This window comes from Cloeon dipterum, chromosome 2, assembly GCF_949628265.1.
Source record: "Cloeon dipterum chromosome 2, ieCloDipt1.1, whole genome shotgun sequence".
In the NCBI taxonomy this organism is placed as follows: domain Eukaryota; kingdom Metazoa; phylum Arthropoda; class Insecta; order Ephemeroptera; family Baetidae; genus Cloeon; species Cloeon dipterum.
Genome location: NC_088787.1, coordinates 4,406,237 through 4,428,627, shown reverse-complemented (window position 1 = coordinate 4,428,627; position 22,391 = coordinate 4,406,237). Strand labels below are relative to the sequence as shown.

The window sequence follows — 22,391 nt, the reverse complement described above, 5'->3', positions numbered from 1 at the left end:
AGAATTCAGTCCAGCGGCCTAAATAATAAATAAACATAATCAAGCAAAGCACAACTATCTCGATGATTAAGAATTTCTGTGAAGTAATTTTTAATATTGGAATGCAGGAAGGTAAATTTGTTATCAAAGTATGGAATTGCATTTCACGTCAGATAGGATAAATTGAGCCAAAGAATATGGTTAAATTTGCGGCCACAAATAACATAGCTTCCACGCCGAATTTATTGTAATTTCCATTACTTGACTCGACTAATTGGAAGTACTAATTTTAATATTTTCCAATGCATTTTGATTGAAAATAATTTAGTAGTTCTTTTAACTGAATTGGCAGATTGGAGAGAAAATATTTTTTATTTAATCGTTTGAACGGTCAGATGGCGGAATATTTGCAGTGTGCAGAAATTTTAAACAAAGGATACATATATATTATCGTTTCAAATACCAAAATTAGATATTAATTAATTATCCTACCTCGTGAAAAAGCTGCTCCTGAAATGGCAGGGATGTGTTCCAAGATTGGATGCTGTTATTAAAGAGAAAAGCGGAATACATTGTCACAAGGTTGTCCATCAGCATTCTATAAGAATCGATTGTAGTCCACTTTCCAATTGGTTTCGGATTTGCAGTTCGAGTTCCGTTGCGGAGAGCGGCGACGGAAATTGAATATAGTTCATCGGAGTGATATTCGCCAAGGTAGAGTTTTCTCGGTTCCCGGTCTTTAGGGGAAAGAGCAATGGAAACAACACGTGTTCGTAGCGTTTTCACCTTCCAAGACTCATTTTGCTCCAAACTAAACACGACAAGGTGTACTTCACCCCACCGCGAGATGTAGGCAAAGGTTCCGTCCGCTGTTTCTTCGAGCACCAAGTCGTGCACGTTATCGCGAAATGAAAACCTGTGAATTAGTTTGGTTTGATTGTTGTTGATCAGGTCGATGGTCCAAAGTTTGGCTTTGCATTCGGAGCTACCGCTGTCCAGCACCCACAGCCTTCCAACAGAGTCCACTTGCAGCCCTGCTGCTTCCTCAATTTTGTTGCAGTCTCCCTGCAAAAAGTGTAATTAACCAGAAAACTTCAGACACGAGCGCCACGCATGAGAAACATATGCCCAAGAAAAAAATAATTTGGATTATTAAGGAATCTCAATAATTATTCACTTTGCAGATTAATAACGGTTATCCCAATAATAAATAATACGAAGAAAAACATTTAATTTTGATACTTACATAGATATGCAAGTCCCACGAAGGAAATGGAGTGAGTTTTGGAGGTTTATTGGACGCACTGCTCGTCGGTAAAGTCACCAGACTCACCGGAATGCCGTTAAAACTGCCAAGGCTGAGGAAGAGCCTTGATCCGTAGACAGCCATGTAACGAGGAGAAATTTCCTCTGGTTTGAAAGTTCCAGCTTTCAAGGTCTGTTTCCTGTTCACCTTGGACGGCCACTCGAAGTCCAATTCTTTCCACTCGTAGACTTGAGTGAAGTCGTCAGCGGTGGCCAGGGATGAAAGGGGGAGTAAGAAAATGGCGCACAAAAGCGGAGACATGTCTGCGGTGCTCGACACTTGCCCGTTTTTAACTCGAGAAAGAATAAATTTGAAGTGACTAGAGCAGGAGTGTCAGTTCATGCTTAATATAGTGATCAGTCTAACAGTGTAAACATTCCAAAGGGCATATTTGAGTGGACACAAAACTTGTATTTACATTGAACAAATTAAACATTCTCACAATAAACATATCCTACTCAATTTGAACGGACAAAAAGACGTCGTTCCCATTGTCCAAGACCCACTTTCAATCCTGTTTGTGCCTGGATGCTACCAAAATTGCTCGGTTGATTATTCATTCAATTATTGGAATATTTGTTCAAAAATATTTTCAATCGTACTATTGCATGAATAACAAGGACAACAACTCATATAAAAAGTACATTATGAATAAACATGCCATTTGTCAACCTGATAAAAAAAATTTCCGATATTAATTAAAGGTCAGTAGATGCGATTAAATTAAACACTCTACTTGCATTAGTTTGTTAAATATTTAAAAAATAATGCAGTTAAAAAACAAGGTGAGTAATTTAAAATGCAACAAAAGCAGCTATAATAATTTGAAAGAGGCACGAAATTTATACCAAATTTCACCTCTGAAAAAAAACTGAGTTTTATTTTAATCTCTAACGCAAATAGAACATCATTAAAGTTTTAAAACAAACAATTGCGTTATGAATTATTTCTATTGAGCTGAGAGGCGGGAAAACGAGTATAAATCGACGTAAAAAGTGATCCATGGAGCTTCCGGTTTACAGTTTCCAGTGGCACGAAATTAAGAATAATGGTCATTGTTTCTGGACTTTCTGGAGTCCGGCCGTTAGAGTCTTCAGCAAAATGAATTTAAAGAGCAGACGTATGCAACATGCGCAGAAACAAAGTCCCGCCGGTTGCATATTCATTTAACACTTTTTCAAAAAATATTTTCTCCTGCCAACAAGAAAACGCATCCCGCGCTGCACTACTGTTCGGCCGATTGCATGCCCTTCTGTTCAAAATGACTCTGCGGCCGCGCAAAGTGTTGCAAAATTATAGTTTCCTTGCTAAAATCAGTTTAAATAAATTTATGCCTATGTTTTCTTCATTCTCGAACAGATTTCATCATCAGAACTTAATTTAACAAATTTAATTAATTCAAATTGGTGGTAAAATAAAAATATATAAAGGAAGAATTATTTAGCACTTTCAGCAAATTAATCCGAGATTGAAAGAGCATTTTGGCTGGCTGCGTCCCACTGCAAAGCCGCAGAGATTCAGGATTTCAGCGCACGGTGAAGCTATTTAAAAAAATAAAAAAGCGCAACCTGCTCTGCTCTGCTGGAGTGCTCAGCAAGATGCAAAGCACGTGATTCTACCTGACGAAGTCGACGGCTGCTTGCACAAGAATAAAAAACCGGATATTTATTATTTTTCAGTCTGACATCGATTTTATTTAGGATAATAAATTTGTCAATTTTAATAACACTATATTTATTTAAAAAAATAAAAATAATTTTTATTCAAATCACCGCATGCGATTTCACCCGTTTACCTTTTCAATTGTTGCTATACATATAATATATTATCTGCAAAAGCATTCACTTTGGACCATAAAAAAGGATGCAGGATATTTATTATCTCGAAAAAACGAATTTTCTTTCTGGTCCGTTGCATGGGGAAATTATGAAAAACCGTAATTTGAAAGTCAGGAATGTGCCGCCATTTTATCAAAAATCATTGCCACCCTAAAAAGCAAGGAACCAAAATTTTGGGCTCTGCTGCGATTGATCGATTTGTGTGAAATTTGCACAAACTGCCGGATCCGAATCTGGTAGCTACGCAACCGGCTAAACTTGAGGGCAGTGCAGATTGCCTAAATATAAATTCCATCTTAAAATTTAATCTTTTTACAGAAAATCCCCCTTAATTTTGGGCTTGTGCTCTTTGCGCATCAATTCAAACATGGCCGCTCTCAATTCTCAAAATGCAAGTGAATAAAGTGGATAAAAGCCATCCTTGGTGCGTAGCATGTCATCCAATTCTCCTTCCAGTTCACCTTCGAGAATATATTTTTAATTTGCTTGGGAAACCTAGCTGTTTGAAAATACCAATTTCTCTCCAAGGAAATAAAATCCTAATTTGGTCCGCTCCCACGTTCCACGGATCTCATGATCTGCCTTTAAATTAGTAAATGTTTCTACTTAGAATTAAAGAATAACCTCTTTTGAGATACGTTTTCCCGCCAATTACTTGAAATAAGGACTCCTGCAAAAATTTGTTTCCTTAACCATTTAAATCTAAATAATTTCCTTATACATCTTTTACGCACTCATTATATGGCGGTAAAATGGGCCTCGTGCACGCCGACTAAATTCCAGAATGCAAATGTATTTATGAAAGAAGCTCCATTTTGAATTACCTCGCAGGAAAAAATAGCTTCAAAGGAGCAATCCGTCGGTTCAAATTTCTTCTTTCGAATTCTGTAAATAATGCAGTAGGGCCGAGTATAGTTGCTTACATTCAAAGTGTAGTTGAGCCGAGTTTCCACATTGTTTGGACACCAGGTGACGCTGGAGCACGAATTCGTGGCTTTGTTCAACGGATCGCCCTTCGAACACGGCGCTGCACTCGTCCACAAAAACTCTCTGGCCTCTGAAGCAAGATTATAATTTTCAATTTAATTTTATACCTGTGTAATTACCATATTTTAGTCCTCGAAAGTAAAAATACGAATCGGCGATTTCGTCGGGCGTGTCGAGCGCCAGCAGGTGCAGTTTCCGGTACAAACACGCCTCCACTGCTCTGCCGTACTCGACCTATTTGAAGGGAAAATATCGAGTTAAATCATCGTCTCGGCATAGAGAGTAGTTTACTTTGTCAAAGCTTTCAAAGGCAAATCTCAATCCTTTTACGCCTTTTTGGTGGAACGCTCCGAGCTGCCGGTCTCGATCGTCAAGTACTTCGGTTATGACGTCTTTAACGCAAATTTATTATGATTGATTTTAATCCTAGATATTTATTACCACGGTTTCCTGTGATGTAATCTTGAATAAAAGGTATACAAATTTAAATATTGTAAAATTAAAGAAAAATTATGGTTAACCTTCACTTTGTGCCGTGTCTTGCACTTTCTAATTTAATAAAAAACATATTTTAAAAATATTTGCAACATAATTATGAACCAACCTTTTTTATTCGATTGTAATTTCTGCAAAATGGATAATTTGGACTCTCGGTTTTCAGACTGGTGGTCGTTGGCTTGACTATAGTTCTAGTTGTCGATTTCCTTATTCTATTTTTCAGGGTTTTGGTTGTTGCTTCCGGCCTGCGAGTGGTTGCACCCCAAACCTCTAAAGAAAATAACGTTTGTCCAGTCCCTGCATTATATAGAAATTCTAAACAAACCTGCAACAATTACGAGAAGCGAGAGCAGAAGCAGGACTTGAATAAAGAGGCTTTTCGCCACAACCATGTTGCGTTTTCACACTGTTAAAAGTGATGTTCAACACCAGCGACCAGAGAGACTGTTTCCTGTCAGCTTGTGCGTTTCCTGAAAAGCAGTTTTCACGGAAGTGCTTGTGACGCTTCGTTGCCTTTATGCGCGCACACCAAGCACATCTAGACTCATAAAATCACGTCCACCACAAAACGTGATTCTGTTAAAAGAGATCAAACCTATATGGTAAATGCAAGCACCGCGCAATTCTAGAATATAACATTTGCAAGGTGATGAGATAGTTTTCACTTTAATTTAATAACTTTAACATTGTGTCATTATGACGAGCAGACTGTCATCGTGATTTAATCGCTGAAATATTTATTTCCTCTTATACAGAAACGGAGAATTGATTCATACACTGTTTCTTTAAAAATGAGTGTACGGCACGCCAAAAGGCACATAAAACAATTAATAATCCGCAATTGCAAGCGTTGAAATCTCCAAATTGACGTCCCAGTGGGTGAAGTTGTGCAGTTGAGTTATCAACCGGATGATGGCGCTACAAATAAATTTTTTCTAGGCTCTAGAGCTTATCCTCGACTGCACCAGTAGCACCTGTGCCCCTTTCCCACCGTATTATGGCAGGATGTTGGAGAGTTTGATAAGCGTAGCTGGATGGGAAACATGCGAGTGAATTAATTGCTTGCTCTGTACAAATAGATGTTCCCCCGGCCGCGCTTTTATTGCGAGTTGCGAGCTAGTGACTCGAAACACATATGTGTCGTCCTTTTTTATTGTTGCGTGATGGCCGAGCGCCTCTTGTTTTGCTCTCGTCAAATCGGTGATTTTTCCGGTTTTCCATTTATTATGAAGATGCAGGGTCTCATTTATTTCGTGGTTAACCTTCATCTAGAATTGTCCATGAAAATAAAAAATGTCAAATGATAGAGGAATTCACGCTTAAAGTGTAATTATTTTAATAAAAATTTGTAAGTTAAAATATATGCGATGAACTACGAATTTATTCTAAAGAATAGAAGTTGGTGGGGGAGCTGCCACGCGGTGGAAGAGTGGTCAAAGTCTAACGCGTTGCTAAAAATCTGAATCATGGCGCCATCGTCTGGGTTGTTTGCTCAAATTCAAATTTTCGCTGTCTCATAAGGGAGAATCTATTAGGGTGGGTAATTCCAGGGAGCTTAGAGAGTTTGACTTTTATCGCTGTTTTTTCATGATTATAAATACTTTAAAACAGAAACAAACTGACACAAAATATCTTTTTGTAAGCTTAGATTACGATTTTCCTCCAGAATTATTTGTTTCCGGCCAAGTAACACGCAAATGAGTAATTGTAAGCCGGCTTCTTTCCAAACCACCTGTTTGGAATGCAGCCGCCAGGTCATTCACCTTTTTAACGGTCACCTGTGGGTGGTCCTCTGCTCCCTCGTTGCAGCTACAGCTCACAATCAGTGTCAGTCAGAGCGTGGAGCAGTGCACACGTTAGTCATCTGCTATTCTCGCCACATTTTCTCGCCGTTTGCAGCATCAGTTCTTTGTAAGTCTCTTATTAAATCAAATTTTAAATAATTATTGTAGGTAAATCAAATCAAAAAGTCAGTCGGTATGTCGGTATCTCAACCCCCTTTCCGTCCCATTAAATCCTCGTTTTATTAATCCAAATTGCTTCTATAAAAAGCAGACCATTATTACACTGAAGCTCTAGTTCTGGAATAAAATAATCATTCTCTGCGATCTCAACATTCTCAACGCAGCAATAAAAATTTTAATTATTTCTCAAACATTTGGATTTTCTTCCTTCCTTCCTTGCGAAGCTTTGTTACCTGTCAGTTCATTTTTCTCTCCCCCGTCGGCTCCGCTGCTTTGCATGCGAGCATCTCAGGCAGGCACGGACTGTACAAAAAAATTAAAAACAGCCACGAATTGGCCAGTTTACATTGTATCGTCAATATGTGCTTTTTTAATTCCCATTAAAAATATTGGTTTCGTTTAAATAAAACAGTTTATTTGAATCATTTCATTTTTCAAAATTTCTTGACACCCCTTTTTCCCCGCAGCAGGTGGACAACGTGCAGGATCGTGTTGCGAGCATGGCCTTTAACTACCCGGTTGCCAGGAGGGACGAGAGCGTCGTGGACGATTTCCACGGCACCAAGGTCACGGACCCCTACCGTTGGCTTGAGGATCCCGACTCGCCGGAGTGCAAGGAGTTCGTGGAAAAGCAGAACGCCATTACCCTGCCGTACCTGAAAAACTTCAATTACAGGGAGGAAATCAAGAGCCGCCTCACGCAGCTCATCAACTTTCCAAGATACTCGTGTCCCTCGCGCCATGGCGACCGCTACTACTTCTACAAAAACTCCGGCCTCCAGAATCAGTAGTAATATTGCTGGTTACCGATGGAAGATCAGTTGTATATTTTACGCATCAAATTTTTTTCAGCGTGCTGTACGTGCAGGATGATTTAAACGGCGAGGCCTCCGTGTTTTTCGACCCGAACGAGCTGTCCGAGGATGGCAGAGTGGCGCTGACTCGAACTAATTTTTCCGAGGACGGCAAAACCATGAGTTACAGCCTGAGCAAAAGCGGCTCAGACTGGACCACCATCCACTTTAGAGACATCGAAAAAGGCAACAAACAAAATACTGGTAAAATAATTATATTTATTAATCTTTGAAATTCAGGGTGTGATTATCCGGAGGTGCTGGAAAAGGTCAAGTCTTCCCTGCTAACGTGGTCGCATGACAACAAAGGAATCTTCTATGCCGTAATGTTTTTTTATATTTAACAAAAAACCGAAAAAACCTGTCCTTCTCACATTTATTTTTTTAAATCAGATGTATCCGGAACAGCAGGGAAAAGCAGACGGCTCCGAGACAGATTCGACGTTGAACCAAAAGCTGTACTACCACAGGCTCAACACCCCACAGTCGGAGGACGTTTTGGTCGCCGAGTTCCCCGACGAGCCGCATTTCAGAATGTATAGATGAACCGTTTTATCAATTCAAGTTATTTATTTTTTTTTAAATCAAACAGAGGTGCTTATGTGAGCCACTGCGGCAATTACCTGATCGCCATGTCAGCGAAAGAATGCAAGGATAAAATGGTGTTCTTTGCCGAGATCGGCTCTCTGCCTGATGGACCTCAAGGATTGCTGCCTCTCACCCAAATAGTGCACAAATTGGACTCTGACTATGAGGTAAGTCATCGTTAAAGGAAATATGACCTCCAGAGGGGTGCAAACGTCCGTCGAGAAAGAGAAATTGACCATAAAAGAGTGTATACCTGAGGAAGGAAGATGATTGGCAAGTGTGAAAAATCACCAAATATGGTCCAAAAAAGCATAAAATATCGGTCAAGCATATCTCAGGTCGGGGTACCCTGGAACAGGTCGTTAGGGTCTCCAAATTAATATCCAATAAGGGATCGTGGTCGACAATCTTACGAGCAACTGAATTTTAATCATAATAAAACCATTTTAGCCTTCGCAAATTACGAGTTGCGCAAGGGTTTTCGAATAAAATGATAAAAAAATTCTGAAAGCCAAGTTGACTTTCTTAAGAGATGTTTATATCAAAATCATTTTCCCAGTACGTGACAAACGTGGGGTCCAAGTGCATCTTCAAGACAAACAAGGACGCGCCCAACTACCGTTTGGTTACCATCGACCTGGAAAATCCGAGCATGGACCAGTGGAGGACCCTGGTGGCTGAGCACCCGAAGGACGTGCTCGACTTGGCCGTCCTCTCGAACAAAGACAAGCTCGTCGTTCACTACATCCACGACGTCACGGTTCGACCCATGATTATTTGATTCTTAAAAGAATATTAATTCCTTTTAATGCAGAGCTTGCTGCAAATCCGAGATTTAGCCACCGGAAATCTGATCACGCAGCTGCCCCTGGACCTCGGCATGGTGTCCAACGTGTCTGCAAATAGGAAGTACCCGGAGTTATTTTTCAGATTCTTCTCGTTCCTCACGCCGGGATTGATTTACACGTGTGACCTGTCAAAGCCTATCATTGAGCCTGTGGTAAGGAGTTATTTCGAGAAAAAAGCATTAAAAAATTATTCTCCAATTTCAGCCGTACAGAAAAGTCGAGCTGAAGGACTTCGACGCCTCGTTCTACATGACGGAGCAGGTGTTCTTCTCGAGCAAGGACGGCACCAAGGTGCCCATGTTCATCGTGCGCAAGAAGGACTTGAAGAAGGACGGCAGCAGTCCATGCTTGATGTATGGATACGGCGGCTTCAACGCCAGTCTGCAGCCCGACTTCAGCGTCATGAGACTGGTCTTCATGCAGCATTTCGACGGAGTCTTCGTCTATGCCAACATCAGGGGCGGAGGGTGAGTGATTTTCTTACTTTTTTATCCCTGTCCGAGGACCGGGAAGGGCACGAATGCTGAAACCCTGGTCTAAATTGCACCGTGAACGGATGACGGTCCAGGCCGCAAGGGGGACTTTTAGAAACGCTAGACATTCGTCCCGTGAAGCCAAATCACGCATGCTGGAAAGGTGGAAACCAGCAAGTAGCGAGTTTGTCTAGAGCTATGCGTGGTCACCCGTCCAGCTACTGACTGCACTCAAAGTTGCTTAACCTCGGTGATGGAACGAGGACTGGAGTGTCCAACATGATACACCCTAGACAGATGAATTTTAACAATACTTAATCTAAAACCAACAAATGTTTGTTTCCAGAGAGTACGGTGAGTCGTGGCACAACGCTGGCCGACTCTTGAACAAGCAGAACGGTCTGGACGACTTCCAGGCCGCGGCCGAGTACCTGATCTCGGAGGGCTACACGAGCAGCCCCCGTCTGACGATCCTGGGTGACTCGAACGGCGGCCTGCTGGTGGCAGCGTGCATGAACCAGCGGCCGGAGCTCTTCGGCGCCGTCATCTCTAATGTCGGCGTGCTCGACTTGCTGCGCTTCCACAAGTGTACAATCGGCCACACGTGGGTGTCCGACTACGGCAGCCCTGACGACCCTGATCACTTCCCCAACTTGCTGGCCATCTCGCCGCTGCACAACGTCAAGGTGCCGCCGAAAGAAGACGTTCCGAGGCAATATCCGGCCACGCTGCTGCTCACCGGCGACCACGACGACCGCGTCCTGCCCCTCCACTCTCTCAAGTTCATCGCCCAGCTGCAGCATACCCTGCGCAACCACCCTGCCCAGGTGAGTGTTGTTCGGGAGAGATCCTGAACAGAAATATTAGTGGTTATATATGAGAATCAGGTTTTTTTTCGGGACAGGAATGTCGATGAGCAGTTCCAGGTGATTTATCAGTTGTGTAAACCCTCAAACAGATGGCGTCCCTTATATTCACGTAATAAATTTATATTTAAGGACCTTCCGCTGCGATTTCAGACTCAATCCTACCACTAAGCATTCTTAACTTAATCTTTTTGCTTTTGACGTGCTGAAATCCAAAACCTACAGCTTTGAAATCGGATATTTTTCTTTTGTATCTGTTTCAGACGAATCCGCTGCTCATCAAGGTAGAGACCAAGGCTGGACATGGCGGCGGCAAACCCATTGCTAAACGGGTGAGACCCAAATCTTCTTTTTAATTTTAAACAAATCCAATTCGTGTTTGAAGTAGAAAAAAATGGCGCCACGGTTTATTTACTATTTTTACTGCGATTACAGATTAATTGCTTCATCAAATTTCAATTGAGGTGCTAAAATTCAAAAATTATTACGCCAATGAGAGTTTAAAACTTGAAAAACGCCTCAAAACTTTTACAAGTAAAAGTTTAAGATTTCTATAATTTCTTGATATGAACCCATCCAATATTTTAAATTTAAAAATCCTCTTTCAGTTTGCAGAGTACACGGACATTCTCTCATTCATCGGGCGTTCTCTGAACATCCAGTGCGTTTTCTGAGTCAAAAAAGCTTAGAAGTACCTTCTATTGTTAATTATGTAACATAAAACATGCAAGGAAGAAAATAAAAATGAATTGAGCTCAACTAAAACTGCTATGCTGATTTAGCGATCGGCTGCTTCCTTAAAAAAATGATAGCGATGAAAGTTAACGAAGGTATCAAGTTTTGCCACTTTAACAACGCCTGACGGAAGCAATAAATAATTTTGATTTGCAAGACCATTTGAACAGGTTTACCTTTGCAAAAAAGGAAGATTATTAATCGATATTTTTGTGAATGCACTTTACATTTTTTTGTTAGAAAATATCATTTTCAATCGTGTGGAGAAAGAGAAAATATTTCAGGTAGCTTAGGAATTTTCCTAAAATTCCTTTTTGAGCAGCAGCAGTTGCAGCTGTCAGAAAGGTTTTATGGAATTTTTCCTTCTTGAAATAGCAGAGATTTCTCACTTTGAATAAATACAATGGATTGATCCCTCCCAGGTAGAGTTAACGCTCTTTCATCACCGTTTCCCCTCTTTTCAATTGTTGCTCAGCATTGAGTAGGGCCGGACGTTTCCGTCGACCGCTGATTCCGATTTTTCTGGAATTTCTTTCAGCTATAACATTTTTTTTGAAGGTAAAATATTGCATTTCCTAAGGTCTTTCATATCAAAATTTCACTTTTATAATAGCCATTGGCCCTGAATTAAGGCACGCAGATTAATTTCAGTAATTTAAAATATTAATTTATTTTCACACGTGTGAATTTTTGCCTTTGTTAAATGTAAAACCGGAACTTTTCTTTGCCAAAATGCCAAAAATCAGTTTCAAAGTAAGCGAAATATTTAATAAAACGTGCTGAAATTCGACGGAAACGTAAAAACCGTTACTTTGGCGGTTTTTGAGCAAACCAATCAAACTGAGCCACAAGAATGCAACCAACCAATCAGAGGAAGGATGAGCGGCTTCCTGATTGGCTGATTTTGACGATGCGTTCGCCTAAAAGATCAAGACGGCAGCGCCACAGTATTAATGATTGGTCGCCGGCGTTTTCGTGGAACCTTTGGATTGGTCGACACCAAAAAAAAAAACCGCCAAAAAAGACGGTTTTACATTATCACCGCGATTAACGACAAGGTTGTGTAGAATTCTAAAAGCAGATTAATTCAATTAAACTCATTTGTAGGCATTAAGAACGTGTATTAAAAGCGAAGAAATGGAGAGCCACCATATGTACCAACAACACCCAGGTAGCACACAAAGTCACTCAGACATCACTATGATGTCATAATTTGACTTTCGTGATAACAGAAAATGACATTTGCATTAAAATCCAAATTAGAAGTGAGAAATTATATCCAAACAGGTTTTGGGACTCTATTGTGCTCTAAAAAGAACATCCAGTCAGAATTTTAAAAAATATTATTAATTTTGAAAAATCAATTTCTGACATCTGACTGACATCACTGTGATGTTTGTTTGACATCACTGTGATGTCAGTCACTCCAAAGATAAAAATGGCCTCAAAAGTTCAGAAAATGTGTAATTCGCACACATCCGAGACATTTTTTTGAAAATTTTAATTTTTTTTGCCCAACTCATTTTCTGACATGTGACTGACATTACTGGGATGTTTGTTTGACATCACTATGATGTCAGACACTCCAAAATGAAAACTGGCCTTAAAAGCTCTAAAAATGTATAATTCGCGATCATCCGAAACAATTTTTTGAAAATTTTAATTTTCTGGCCCACTTGCAGGCCAAGACCTGTGCGATGGGAACTTAGAAAAATTTGACGCGCGCGGTTTCTCACATTCAAGCGCTCGGTCACCTGGCGGCAGCACCGATCATACAGCGAGCTGAGCGAGCGAGCCTGGCTGAAGTTGCGCGGTTATGTTTTTTGTGTGAACGTGTTGTTTTTAACGGATAGACGAATTTTTGCGGTTTAAAAAGTGACGGTTAAGCCGCTTGGAGTTCTGAAATCGCAGCCACTATGTACACCAGCCGCCGTATGTGCGCGTCGGAATAAAAATCAACAACAAAAATTCTATCGATTGCATATAGTGCAAGCAGTTTTGATATTTCATCTCGTTAATGATCTCTTTCATTCTTGCTTCGTCAGTTTTTACTGTTTTACTTATGTTTTTTTCTGAATTATTAAAATTAAATTTCAATTACAACAATGCTTGACATAACTTGAGTCATAAATTAAATTATTTTTATTTGCTAAGGTTGCAAATAAAAAGGAAATGTATATTAGAACCGTTCCTTTTAAAGCTATAAGACCTTTACTGTACTTTAAGAATCAAAATCTACATACCTGTAGAAACAAAATACTGCTAGAGAGCGAACTCACCCCGGACGTGTTTCTCGCGCAGCCCCTCTCTTCTCGTTGCAGCTGCAGCTCATTGTCAGTCAGAACGTCGAGCGCAGTGCATACGTCGGCCCTCTGTTATTATCAACACATTTTCTCGACTCTTGCAGCTTCGGTTCTCCGTAAGTCTCTTAATAAATCTCATTTAAAATAATTATGTTAAATAATTATTCTGATATCCAATTAATGAGTCTATAAGGTTTTTCTCAAACCTCTTTCGTCCCATTCTCTCTCTAAAATCCGAATTGCTTCTATAAAAAGTAGACCTTTATTGTTGCACTGACGCTTAAATAATAATTGTTTTCTCTGAGATCCATTGTTCATACAAATTTTAAATTGACTGTAATTTGATATGTGTATAAACGATAAACAACTATACAGATCGCAACGCAGTACTAAATATCTTAATTATTTCTCAAACTTTTGTATTTTCTGCCTTCCTTCCATGCGCGCGGCTTGCGTACCTGTCAGTTAATTTTTTCTCTCCCCCATCGGCTTCACTGCTTGGCATGCGAGCGTCTCAGGTACGGCTGTACCAAAAAATTAAAACAGGCACGGACTGGCCAGTTTATATTGTATCATCATTACGTGCTTTTTTAATTCCTATTAAAATTATCGATTTCTTCAAAATTAAACAGTGTATTTGATTCATTTTTTTCCAAATTTCTTGAAACCTCTTTTTCCCCGCAGCAAGTGGACAACGTGAAGGATCGTGATTCGAGCATGGCCTTCAACTACCCGGTTGCCAGGAGAGACGAGAGCGTCGTGGACGATTACCATGGGACCAAGATCACGGACCCCTACCGTTGGCTCGAGGATCCCGACTCATCCGAGTGCAAGGAGTTCGTGGAAAAGCAGAACGCCATTACCCAGCCGTACCTGGAAAACTTCAATTACAGGGAGCAAATCAAGAGCCGCCTCACGCAGCTCATGAACTTTCCAAAATACTCGTGTCCCTCGCGCCATGGCGACCGCTACTACTTCTACAAAAGCTCCGGCCTCCAGAATCAGGGGTGATTTTTCTAATGACCAATGGAAGAGCAGTTGTTGTATATTTAGCGCATCAAAATGGCGGCCGTAAGGGTCTGGCCAGTCACGATGAATTATTAATTAAGATTCGGACCTATCTTTTGATTTTAATCCTCTACAATTTTTTCAGCGTGCTGTACGTGCAGGATGATTTATACGGCGATGCCGACGTGTTTTTCGACACGAACGAGCTTTCCGAGGATGGCACAGTGGCGCTGACTGAAACTGAGTTTTCCGAGGACGGCAAAACCATGTGCTACGGCCTGAGCCAAAGCGGTTCAGACTGGACCACCATCCACTTTAGAGACACCGAAAAAGGCAACAAACAAAATACTGGTTAAATAATTATATTTATTAATCTTTTAAATTCAGGGCGTGATTATCCAGAAGTGCTGGAAAAGGTCAAGTCTTCCCCGTTGGCGTGGTCGCATGACAACAAAGGAATTTTCTATGCCGTAATGCTTTTTCAATTGAAGATAAACAATCCTTCTCACGTTTATTTTTTTACATCAGATGTATCCGGAAGAGCAGGGAAAAGCAGACGGCTCCGAGACGAAGTCGACCATGTGCCAAAAGCTGTTCTACCACAGGCTCAACACCCCACAGTCGGAGGACGTTTTGGTTGCCGAGTTCCCCGACGAGCCGCCTTTCATAATGTACGACTCACCATTTAACTGATTTAAGTTATTTATTATTTCGTCAATCAGATCTGTTGATGTGAGCCACTGCGGCAATTATCTTTTCGTCTGGCCGACGAAGGAAGGCAAGAATAATTTGGTGTTCTTTGCCGAGATCGGCTCTCTGCCTGATGGACCTCAAGGACTGCTGCCTCTCACCCAAATTGTGGACAAATTGGACTCTGAATATGAGGTTAGTCATCGTTAAAGAATAAACGGCCCCAAGACGGATTCAACCGTCCGTCGTGGAGGAGAAATTGACCAAAAGAGTCAAAACCGGAACGAACAATCCTTAGGAAAGGGTGAAAAATCGCCAAATGTGCTCCAAAAAGCATAAAATACAGGCCAAGGAGCAGATATCAGGTCATGGTACCTTGGAACAGATCGTTAGGGTCTCCCAAATTAGCGTCCAATCAAATACCAATCCAATAAGGGGTCGTGGTCAACGATATGAAAAGAAACTGAATTTTAATCAAAGAAAAACCAATTTAGCCTTCACAAATTCCGAGTTGCACAAAGGTTTTCTAATCAAATAATAAAAATAAAAAATACTGAAAACCAAGTTAACTTTTTAAGAGGTGTTTTAATCGAAATTGATTTTTCCAGTACGTGACAAACGTGGGGTCCAAGTTCATCTTCCAGACAAACAAGGACGCGCCCAACTACCGTTTGGTTACCATCGACCTGGAAAATCCGAACATGGACCAGTGGAGGACCCTGGTGGCTGAGCACCCGAAGGACGTGCTCGACTGGGCCGTCCTCTCGAACAAAGACAAACTCGTCGTTCACTACATCCACGACGTCACGGTTCAACCTCTGTTTATTTTATTTTTAAATTAATATTAATTGATACCTTTTAATGCAGAGTGTGCTGCAAATCCGAGATTTAGCCACCGGAAATCTGATCACGCAGCTGCCCTTGGACCTCGGCAAGGTGACCAGCGTTTCGGAAAATAGGAAGTACCCAGAGTTTTTTTTCAGCTTCTCCTCGTTCCTGACGCCGGGGGTGTTTTACATGTGTGACATGTCAAAGCCTGTCATTGAGCCTGTGGTACGGAGTTATTTTGAGAAAAATGCTTTAAATAATTATTTTACAATTTCAGCTGTACATAAAAACCGAGCTGAAGGACTTCGACGCCTTGTCCTACATGGCGGAGCAGGTGTTCTTCTCGAGCAAGGACGGCACCAAGGTGCCCATGTTCATCGTGCGCAAGAAGGACTTGAAGAAGGACGGCAGCAGTCCATGCTTGATGTATGGATACGGCGGCTTCAACGTCAGCCTAACGCCCTGCTTCAGCGCCATGAGACTGGTCTTCTTGCAGCATTTCAACGGAGTCTTTGTCTTCGCCAACATCAGAGGCGGAGGGTGAGTAAATTTTTTGCTCTTTTTATCCCTGTCCAAGGACCAGGAAGGGCACGAATGCTGAAACCCAGGTGCGAATGGATAACATGGGCGCACCAGGTCGCACAGGGACCCAGCCCACTGACGGGCTACTTGCCTCCGCACCAAGGACTTTTTGAAACGCTAGACATATGTACGTCGCGTGAAGCCAAATCACGCATGCTGGAAAGGGGCAAACCAGCAAGTAGCAAGTCAGTGTAGAGTTATGCAGCACTCAAAGATGCTTAACTTCGATGATCGAACGAGAACCGGTGTTTCCAACATGATACACCTTAGAAAGATAGATTTGAACAATATTTAGGGCATATATTTAATCTAAAACCAACAACTGTTTGTTCCAGAGAGTACGGTGAGTCGTGGCACAACGCTGGCCGACTGTTGAACAAGCAGAACGGTATGGACGACTTCCAGGCCGCGGCCGAGTACCTGATCTCGGAGGGCTACACGAGCAGCCCCCGTCTGACGATCCAGGGTGACTCGAACGGCGGCCTGCTGGTGGCAGCGTGCATGAACCAGCGGCCGGAGCTCTTCGGCACCGTCATCTCTAATGTCGGCGTGCTCGACTTGCTGCGCTTCCACAAGTTCACCATCGGCCACACGTGGATGTCCGAATACGGCAGCCCTGACGACCCTGATCACTTCCCCAACTTGCTGGCCATCTCGCCGCTGCACAACGTCAAGGTGCCGCCGAAAGAAGATGTTCCGAGGCAATATCCGGCCACGCTGCTTCTCACCGCCGACCACGACGACCGCGTCGTGTCCCTCCACTCTCTCAAGTTCATCGCCCAGCTGCAGCACACCCTGCGCAACCACCCTTCCCAGGTGAGTGTTGTTCGGGAGAGATCCTGAACAGAAATATTAGTGGTTATATGAGAATCAGGTTTTTTTTCGGGACAGGAATGTCGATGAGCAGTTCCAGGTGATTTATCAGTTGTGTAAACCCTCAAACAGATGGCACCACCGTATATTTCTGTAATAAATTTAAATTTAAGGCCCTTCCGCTGCAATTTCAGACTCAATCCTACCACTTTACTTAATCTTTTTGCTTTTGACGTGTTGAAAACCAAAACCTACAGCATTGAAATCGGATATTTTTCTTTTGTATCTGTTTCAGACGAATCCGCTGCTCATCAAGGCTGGACATGGCGGCGGCACACCCATTGCTAAACGGGTGAGACCCAAATCTTTTTAATTTTAAACAAATCCAATTCGTGTTTGAAGTAGAAAAAAATGGCGCCACGGTTTATTTACTATTTTTACTGCGATTACAGATTAATTGCTTCATCAAATTTCAATTGAGGTGCTAAAATTCAAAAATTATTACGCCAATGACAGTTTAAAACTTGAAAAACGCCTCAAAACTTTTACAAGTAAAAGTTTAAGATTTCTATAATTTCTTGATATGGACCCATCCAATTTTTTAAATTTAAAAATCCTCTTTCAGATTGCAGAGCAGACGGATATTCTCTCATTCATCGGGCGTTCTCTGAACATCCAGTGCGTTTTCTGAGTTACAATTAGCTTTCCTCTTCTTGTTAATTATGTAACATAAAACATGCAAGGAAGAAAATAAAAATGAATTGAGCTCAACTAAAACTGCTATGCTGATTTAGCGATCGGCTGCCTCCTTAAAAAAATGATAGCGATGAAAGTTAACGAGGGCATTAGTATTTCGTGTAAAAGAACTATTTAATTACTCCAGCGCAAGAACAGGAAATCTAAGGGATCGCAAAAAAGCGTCCCAGATTTATGTTCCCAAATACATTGATATAAACTTCAGAAACGCCTGCACACAAAATCGGCGACAATGTGAGATAATTAACCTTATATTACTAAAAGGCCTTTCAAAAGGAATATTTGCAAGGCTGGACGGATGAGGAATACTATGTTTATAAAAGGACACTCTACCAACTTGAATGTTTTAGTGTTTTCAAGTTTTGCCACCTTAACAACGCCTGACGGAAGCAATAAATAATTTTGATTTGCAAGACCATTTGAACAGGTTTACCTTTGCAAAAAAGGAAGATTATTAATCGATATATTTGTGAATGCACTTTACATTTTTTTTGTTAGAAAATATCATTTTCAATCGTGTGGAGAAAATATTTCAGGCAGCTGAGGAATTCCAGGATAGCACGCTTTGTGACTAAAAGCATCGTTTCCCATAATTCATCAAGAGTGGTAGGAACTCTGATCAGACTCACTTTCTCCAGATTCGGCACCGACAGGATTTTGGAGAGATGAACATACGTTGCATGAATTAGAGCTGTGTAATATTCGTTTTAGTATAATTATGCAGTGAGTCAACAAAATTTACTCACGACTGCTCGGAAGCGAACTCCAACTTGAGCTCTTTCAGCGATTCACAAGAGAATTCACGAAAATGTTGATGCACCACGCAGTCCAGCTGGCAATTCCCGCGCCTTCCTTCCTTCATCGTCACCGTAAAGGGTTCGACGTCTAAGTTGGTCATAGCTAGCAGTTTAAGATTGTCAAAAGAGCTGCAGCAAATCATGTTAAAAAGCCAGACGAAATCTATCGGATGCGATTTAAATGCGAGAGTCAGGCGTGTCATGCGCTCTCCGTAGGCCTTAAGGAATCGCTTAATGTAGACAGAATACTTTGTAGCCAAGCCACTCATAGTGAGGATAGTTAGATGCTCAAATTCCAACAGTTCGGGCACATCAAATCCTAAATGTGGTTGATTTTGGTTCACCCAGTTGATCTGCAATAAAACAATTTTACTTTTCTATATTCAAGTAACAGCCAAAATTCTTTAACGCACATGCAAATATTCGACGTCAGGGAATTTAGAGAATTTTTCTGTCCACGCGGAGCACCAAGTATCTCAGTTTGCTTTGGTCTGTTGTTGCCATGGATTCATAGCACAAGCAAGTTGGCAACATGTCCACACAATACTTGGGATCTCCCACAACCTTTAAATTGGGCAGGTAGCGGATGCATTCGAGCGTTAATGACTTCCGGAATTCTTCGTCCCATTCACTTTCGTTCGAAACTGGGAAAAACTGGAAAATTTCCAAACGCTTAAAACTCATCATAAAGACAAGATGATTTTTAAGGCACCGTATAAATTTACCCCGACTAAATCACTGCATTTAATCGTTAAAATATCACAGAAGTCAATTTCATTTAACACATTTTTTCTGCTGCACTGCATTCGTTTGCAGCTCAGAGAGAGATTTACGAGACAAGCTGAGCATCAAATACGCTCATTCAATCTGCTGGCTAGGGGCTGCAAGGTCGATTTCGAGGGAAATAAAAGGTTATTGTCCAGCATTGAAAGAACGGCGAGAGCGAGAATAAAGTGAAGAAGAGGGAAGAGAGGCAGGTGAATGGATCGAGCCAGATGTTGGGTAAGAGGATTAGAGCTCGCTCGGGTTCAGTAAAATAATACATTTTGAAGAATTGTATCGGTCTTAACGCGTTCAAAATGAAAACACGCATTTGGAATGTTTAAAAAAGAATAAATAACATTTTAATATTGAAATTGATGAAATAAAAGTTAAATCAAGAGGACACTGTTAATTTCCAGTTAAAATATTGTTTTCAAAATAAAGCCAAAATTACAATTTTGCGCATTGGTTTATTATTTTGATTCGCACCAAAAGAATAAACTCCTGAAAAGTGTGTTGAGGAAAAATAACGAAAAAATATTATTTATTCAAAATAATTTAATTGTTGATCTGCCAAGCAAACATTTAAAGCCTTTCGCGCCAAAAATTGAAAATTGTTAAAGTATTTGCAAATAGGTGAGGATTCGATTAGTTGAGGAGTTTTTATCCCCAGCCAATCACGTGACTGCTTCTCTTTACGCAATCAAATGGCCTTTCACTTTCAATTCAGTTCCTTCCTTCCTTCCTTCAGCACGCTGCGATTTTACGAAAAGTTGGCAAGTTTTGAGGTGATTTGAACGATTGCAGAGACGAACAATTGTTTGAAAGTGTTGTGTAATTATTTTCCAGTTTTCCGCGGCAGAGCCGACATATGGATTGTTTTGAAGCTGAAAAAGACTTTCCACAACCCCAACAGCTGGACTGGTGTGTGTTTGTTAACAACTTTTTTCTCGCAAGAAATTGGTCCTGGGTTGAAATTACTTCTCATTTTGTAACAGGGATGAAATTCATTTTGGCTGTTTGTATAATTAAATACTTTTTTGATGCAACATTCCGACCTGTACAAATTGAACTGTGGGACATATTTTTGATAGAAATAAAAAAAATAAGTATTTTAGTCGAAGCATGGCCTTGAGGTTTTAATTAGTGTCTTATTAAGAGTATGAGGGATAATGAAATACTCAAATTGATCAAAAATTTTGCAAAATATAGATATGTTCGTCTATTAAATTTTGCTTTAAAAATAATTAACACACTTTTTTACTCGCATGAAATCGGTCCTGGGTTGAAATCAATTTTAGATTACTTTTTGTCAGAAGAACGACACATGATTTTGCTTTTTGTGATTTATAATATGTAACATTCCGAGAACCATTCTAGAAGAAGAGCAAAAATTATGGGCCATTTTTTTGTTAGAAATCTAAATTTAATGTCATAGCTGTTGGCACATTTTATAAGGTTTCCCGTGACCTTCAAATAACAAAACTCAAAACAATAGACAGTTATCTTAAAAATTATATAATATGCTCGTTGAATGTTACAAAATACGATTGGAGGCTCAGAAGAAACACACATAAATACTATTTATTTTCAAATCGGAATTTTCCTGTCAAATTTTTGAGACACAAAATTGCCTGGAAAATAAATCCGTGTAAAATGAAGTCATAATGTTGAGCAGCTTCTAATTTTTATCCTTGCACTCCTTTGGTATTTAATTCGAAGGACTTAAAACAGTCCTGGACCGGATCTCAGGTCGCGCAACCTGAGCAAGGTCGGTGACAGGCAAGGGTGAAAAATTGCCACCGAGGATACCCAATGTGCTCTAAATCCCCTGAAAAACTTCAATAATCGGCCTGAGAGCGGATCTCAGGTCAGGGTACCCTGGAAAAGGTTGTTAGGGCATCCCAGGTAAAGAAGAGAAGAAACTCAGGCAATGAGCGCTTTGGTCAGTTGCAATGTGTTCAGCAAAATATTATTAAATCTTATTCGGTCTTCCCTAACTGAAATATCTTTAATCATTTGTATAAATTGCATAAAAAGGAAAGATGAGGTAATTTCATATAAATGTACATTAATATTTATAATTGGGACAACATTTTTATTTTAATATTAAAAATATGCAATCGATGATTAAGCAGCAAGTGCTCTTAGAATAGCGCTTTGTAACTCTGTGTAACTTTTGAAGTAGTTTAAAAAGTTTTCAATGCTATCATCGTTATCAATGAACATGAGTCTCGCGTTACCAATACCATACATTTGAAAATTCTTCAGATTCCGCAAAATTTCGCGTCTTTCAATCCGAGCAATGACGGCGGCGTTGTCGCTGAAGTCAATATTGGGATGGTCCAGTTTGACGTATTCCAGCAGCGGTGCAGACAAAATGCTCGAAAAAGCGGCTTTATCAAATGATTCTCTGCAATGAATCGAAATTAATACGAGGTAAAAGAACGAAAAATGTGTAAATACATCTTGAAATTTCAACATGGGTCCTGCCTGCCTTCGTTTCGTGATTTTTCTATTGTTTAGATTAAATTACATGTACTTCAAATTAAAAACAAAAGCAAAAAGAAACTTTTTTAAAATTAAAGTGAAAAATGAAAAATCTAACAAAAGGAATTCCAGGGTTACGAATTAAAGTTGGCTGACAAATTCAAAAAATCATGCCCCCTCGTGTGTAATAAGCATAAAATACCAACCAGGATAATAAAAAAATGTTTGATTGTTTCTGATTAAATGATAAATATTTTACAATTAATTTCTTACTGAATTTCTCGAGAGCACCATCCGAATCGTTTCAACTGATGCATCGCATCGACAGGTGCATCATTCCCAACCAAAGTGCACAAGTCTATTTGCAATGCCTGAAGATTAGGGCAGAGACTGAAGATTTCGCCAAAGGTCATGTTCTCCTTTCTG

At 40.5% G+C, this 22,391-nt stretch overlaps 2 protein-coding genes across 2 annotated transcripts; both read left to right on the top strand.

Annotated features, from left to right (window-relative positions):
* The first annotated feature begins 7,072 nt into the window (after positions 1 to 7,072).
* LOC135936179 (prolyl endopeptidase-like) lies at positions 7,073 to 10,875 on the top strand. Its single transcript, XM_065478904.1, has 11 exons — positions 7,073 to 7,362; positions 7,425 to 7,612; positions 7,667 to 7,749; positions 7,820 to 7,962; positions 8,019 to 8,181; positions 8,574 to 8,774; positions 8,829 to 9,014; positions 9,067 to 9,329; positions 9,682 to 10,162; positions 10,465 to 10,533; positions 10,810 to 10,875. The coding sequence occupies exons 1-11, from the start codon at positions 7,073 to 7,075 to the stop codon at positions 10,873 to 10,875; spliced, it is 2,133 nt and encodes a 710-aa protein (XP_065334976.1).
* Positions 10,876 to 13,956: 3,081 nt separating this feature from the next.
* Positions 13,957 to 17,851, top strand: LOC135937068 (prolyl endopeptidase-like). The gene is made up of 11 exons (XM_065480148.1): positions 13,957 to 14,246; positions 14,393 to 14,580; positions 14,635 to 14,717; positions 14,776 to 14,918; positions 14,970 to 15,132; positions 15,546 to 15,746; positions 15,805 to 15,990; positions 16,043 to 16,305; positions 16,683 to 17,163; positions 17,456 to 17,512; positions 17,786 to 17,851. Exons 1-11 carry the CDS (start codon positions 13,957 to 13,959, stop codon positions 17,849 to 17,851), a joined length of 2,121 nt encoding a protein of 706 aa, XP_065336220.1.
* Positions 17,852 to 22,391: the final 4,540 nt, after the last annotated feature.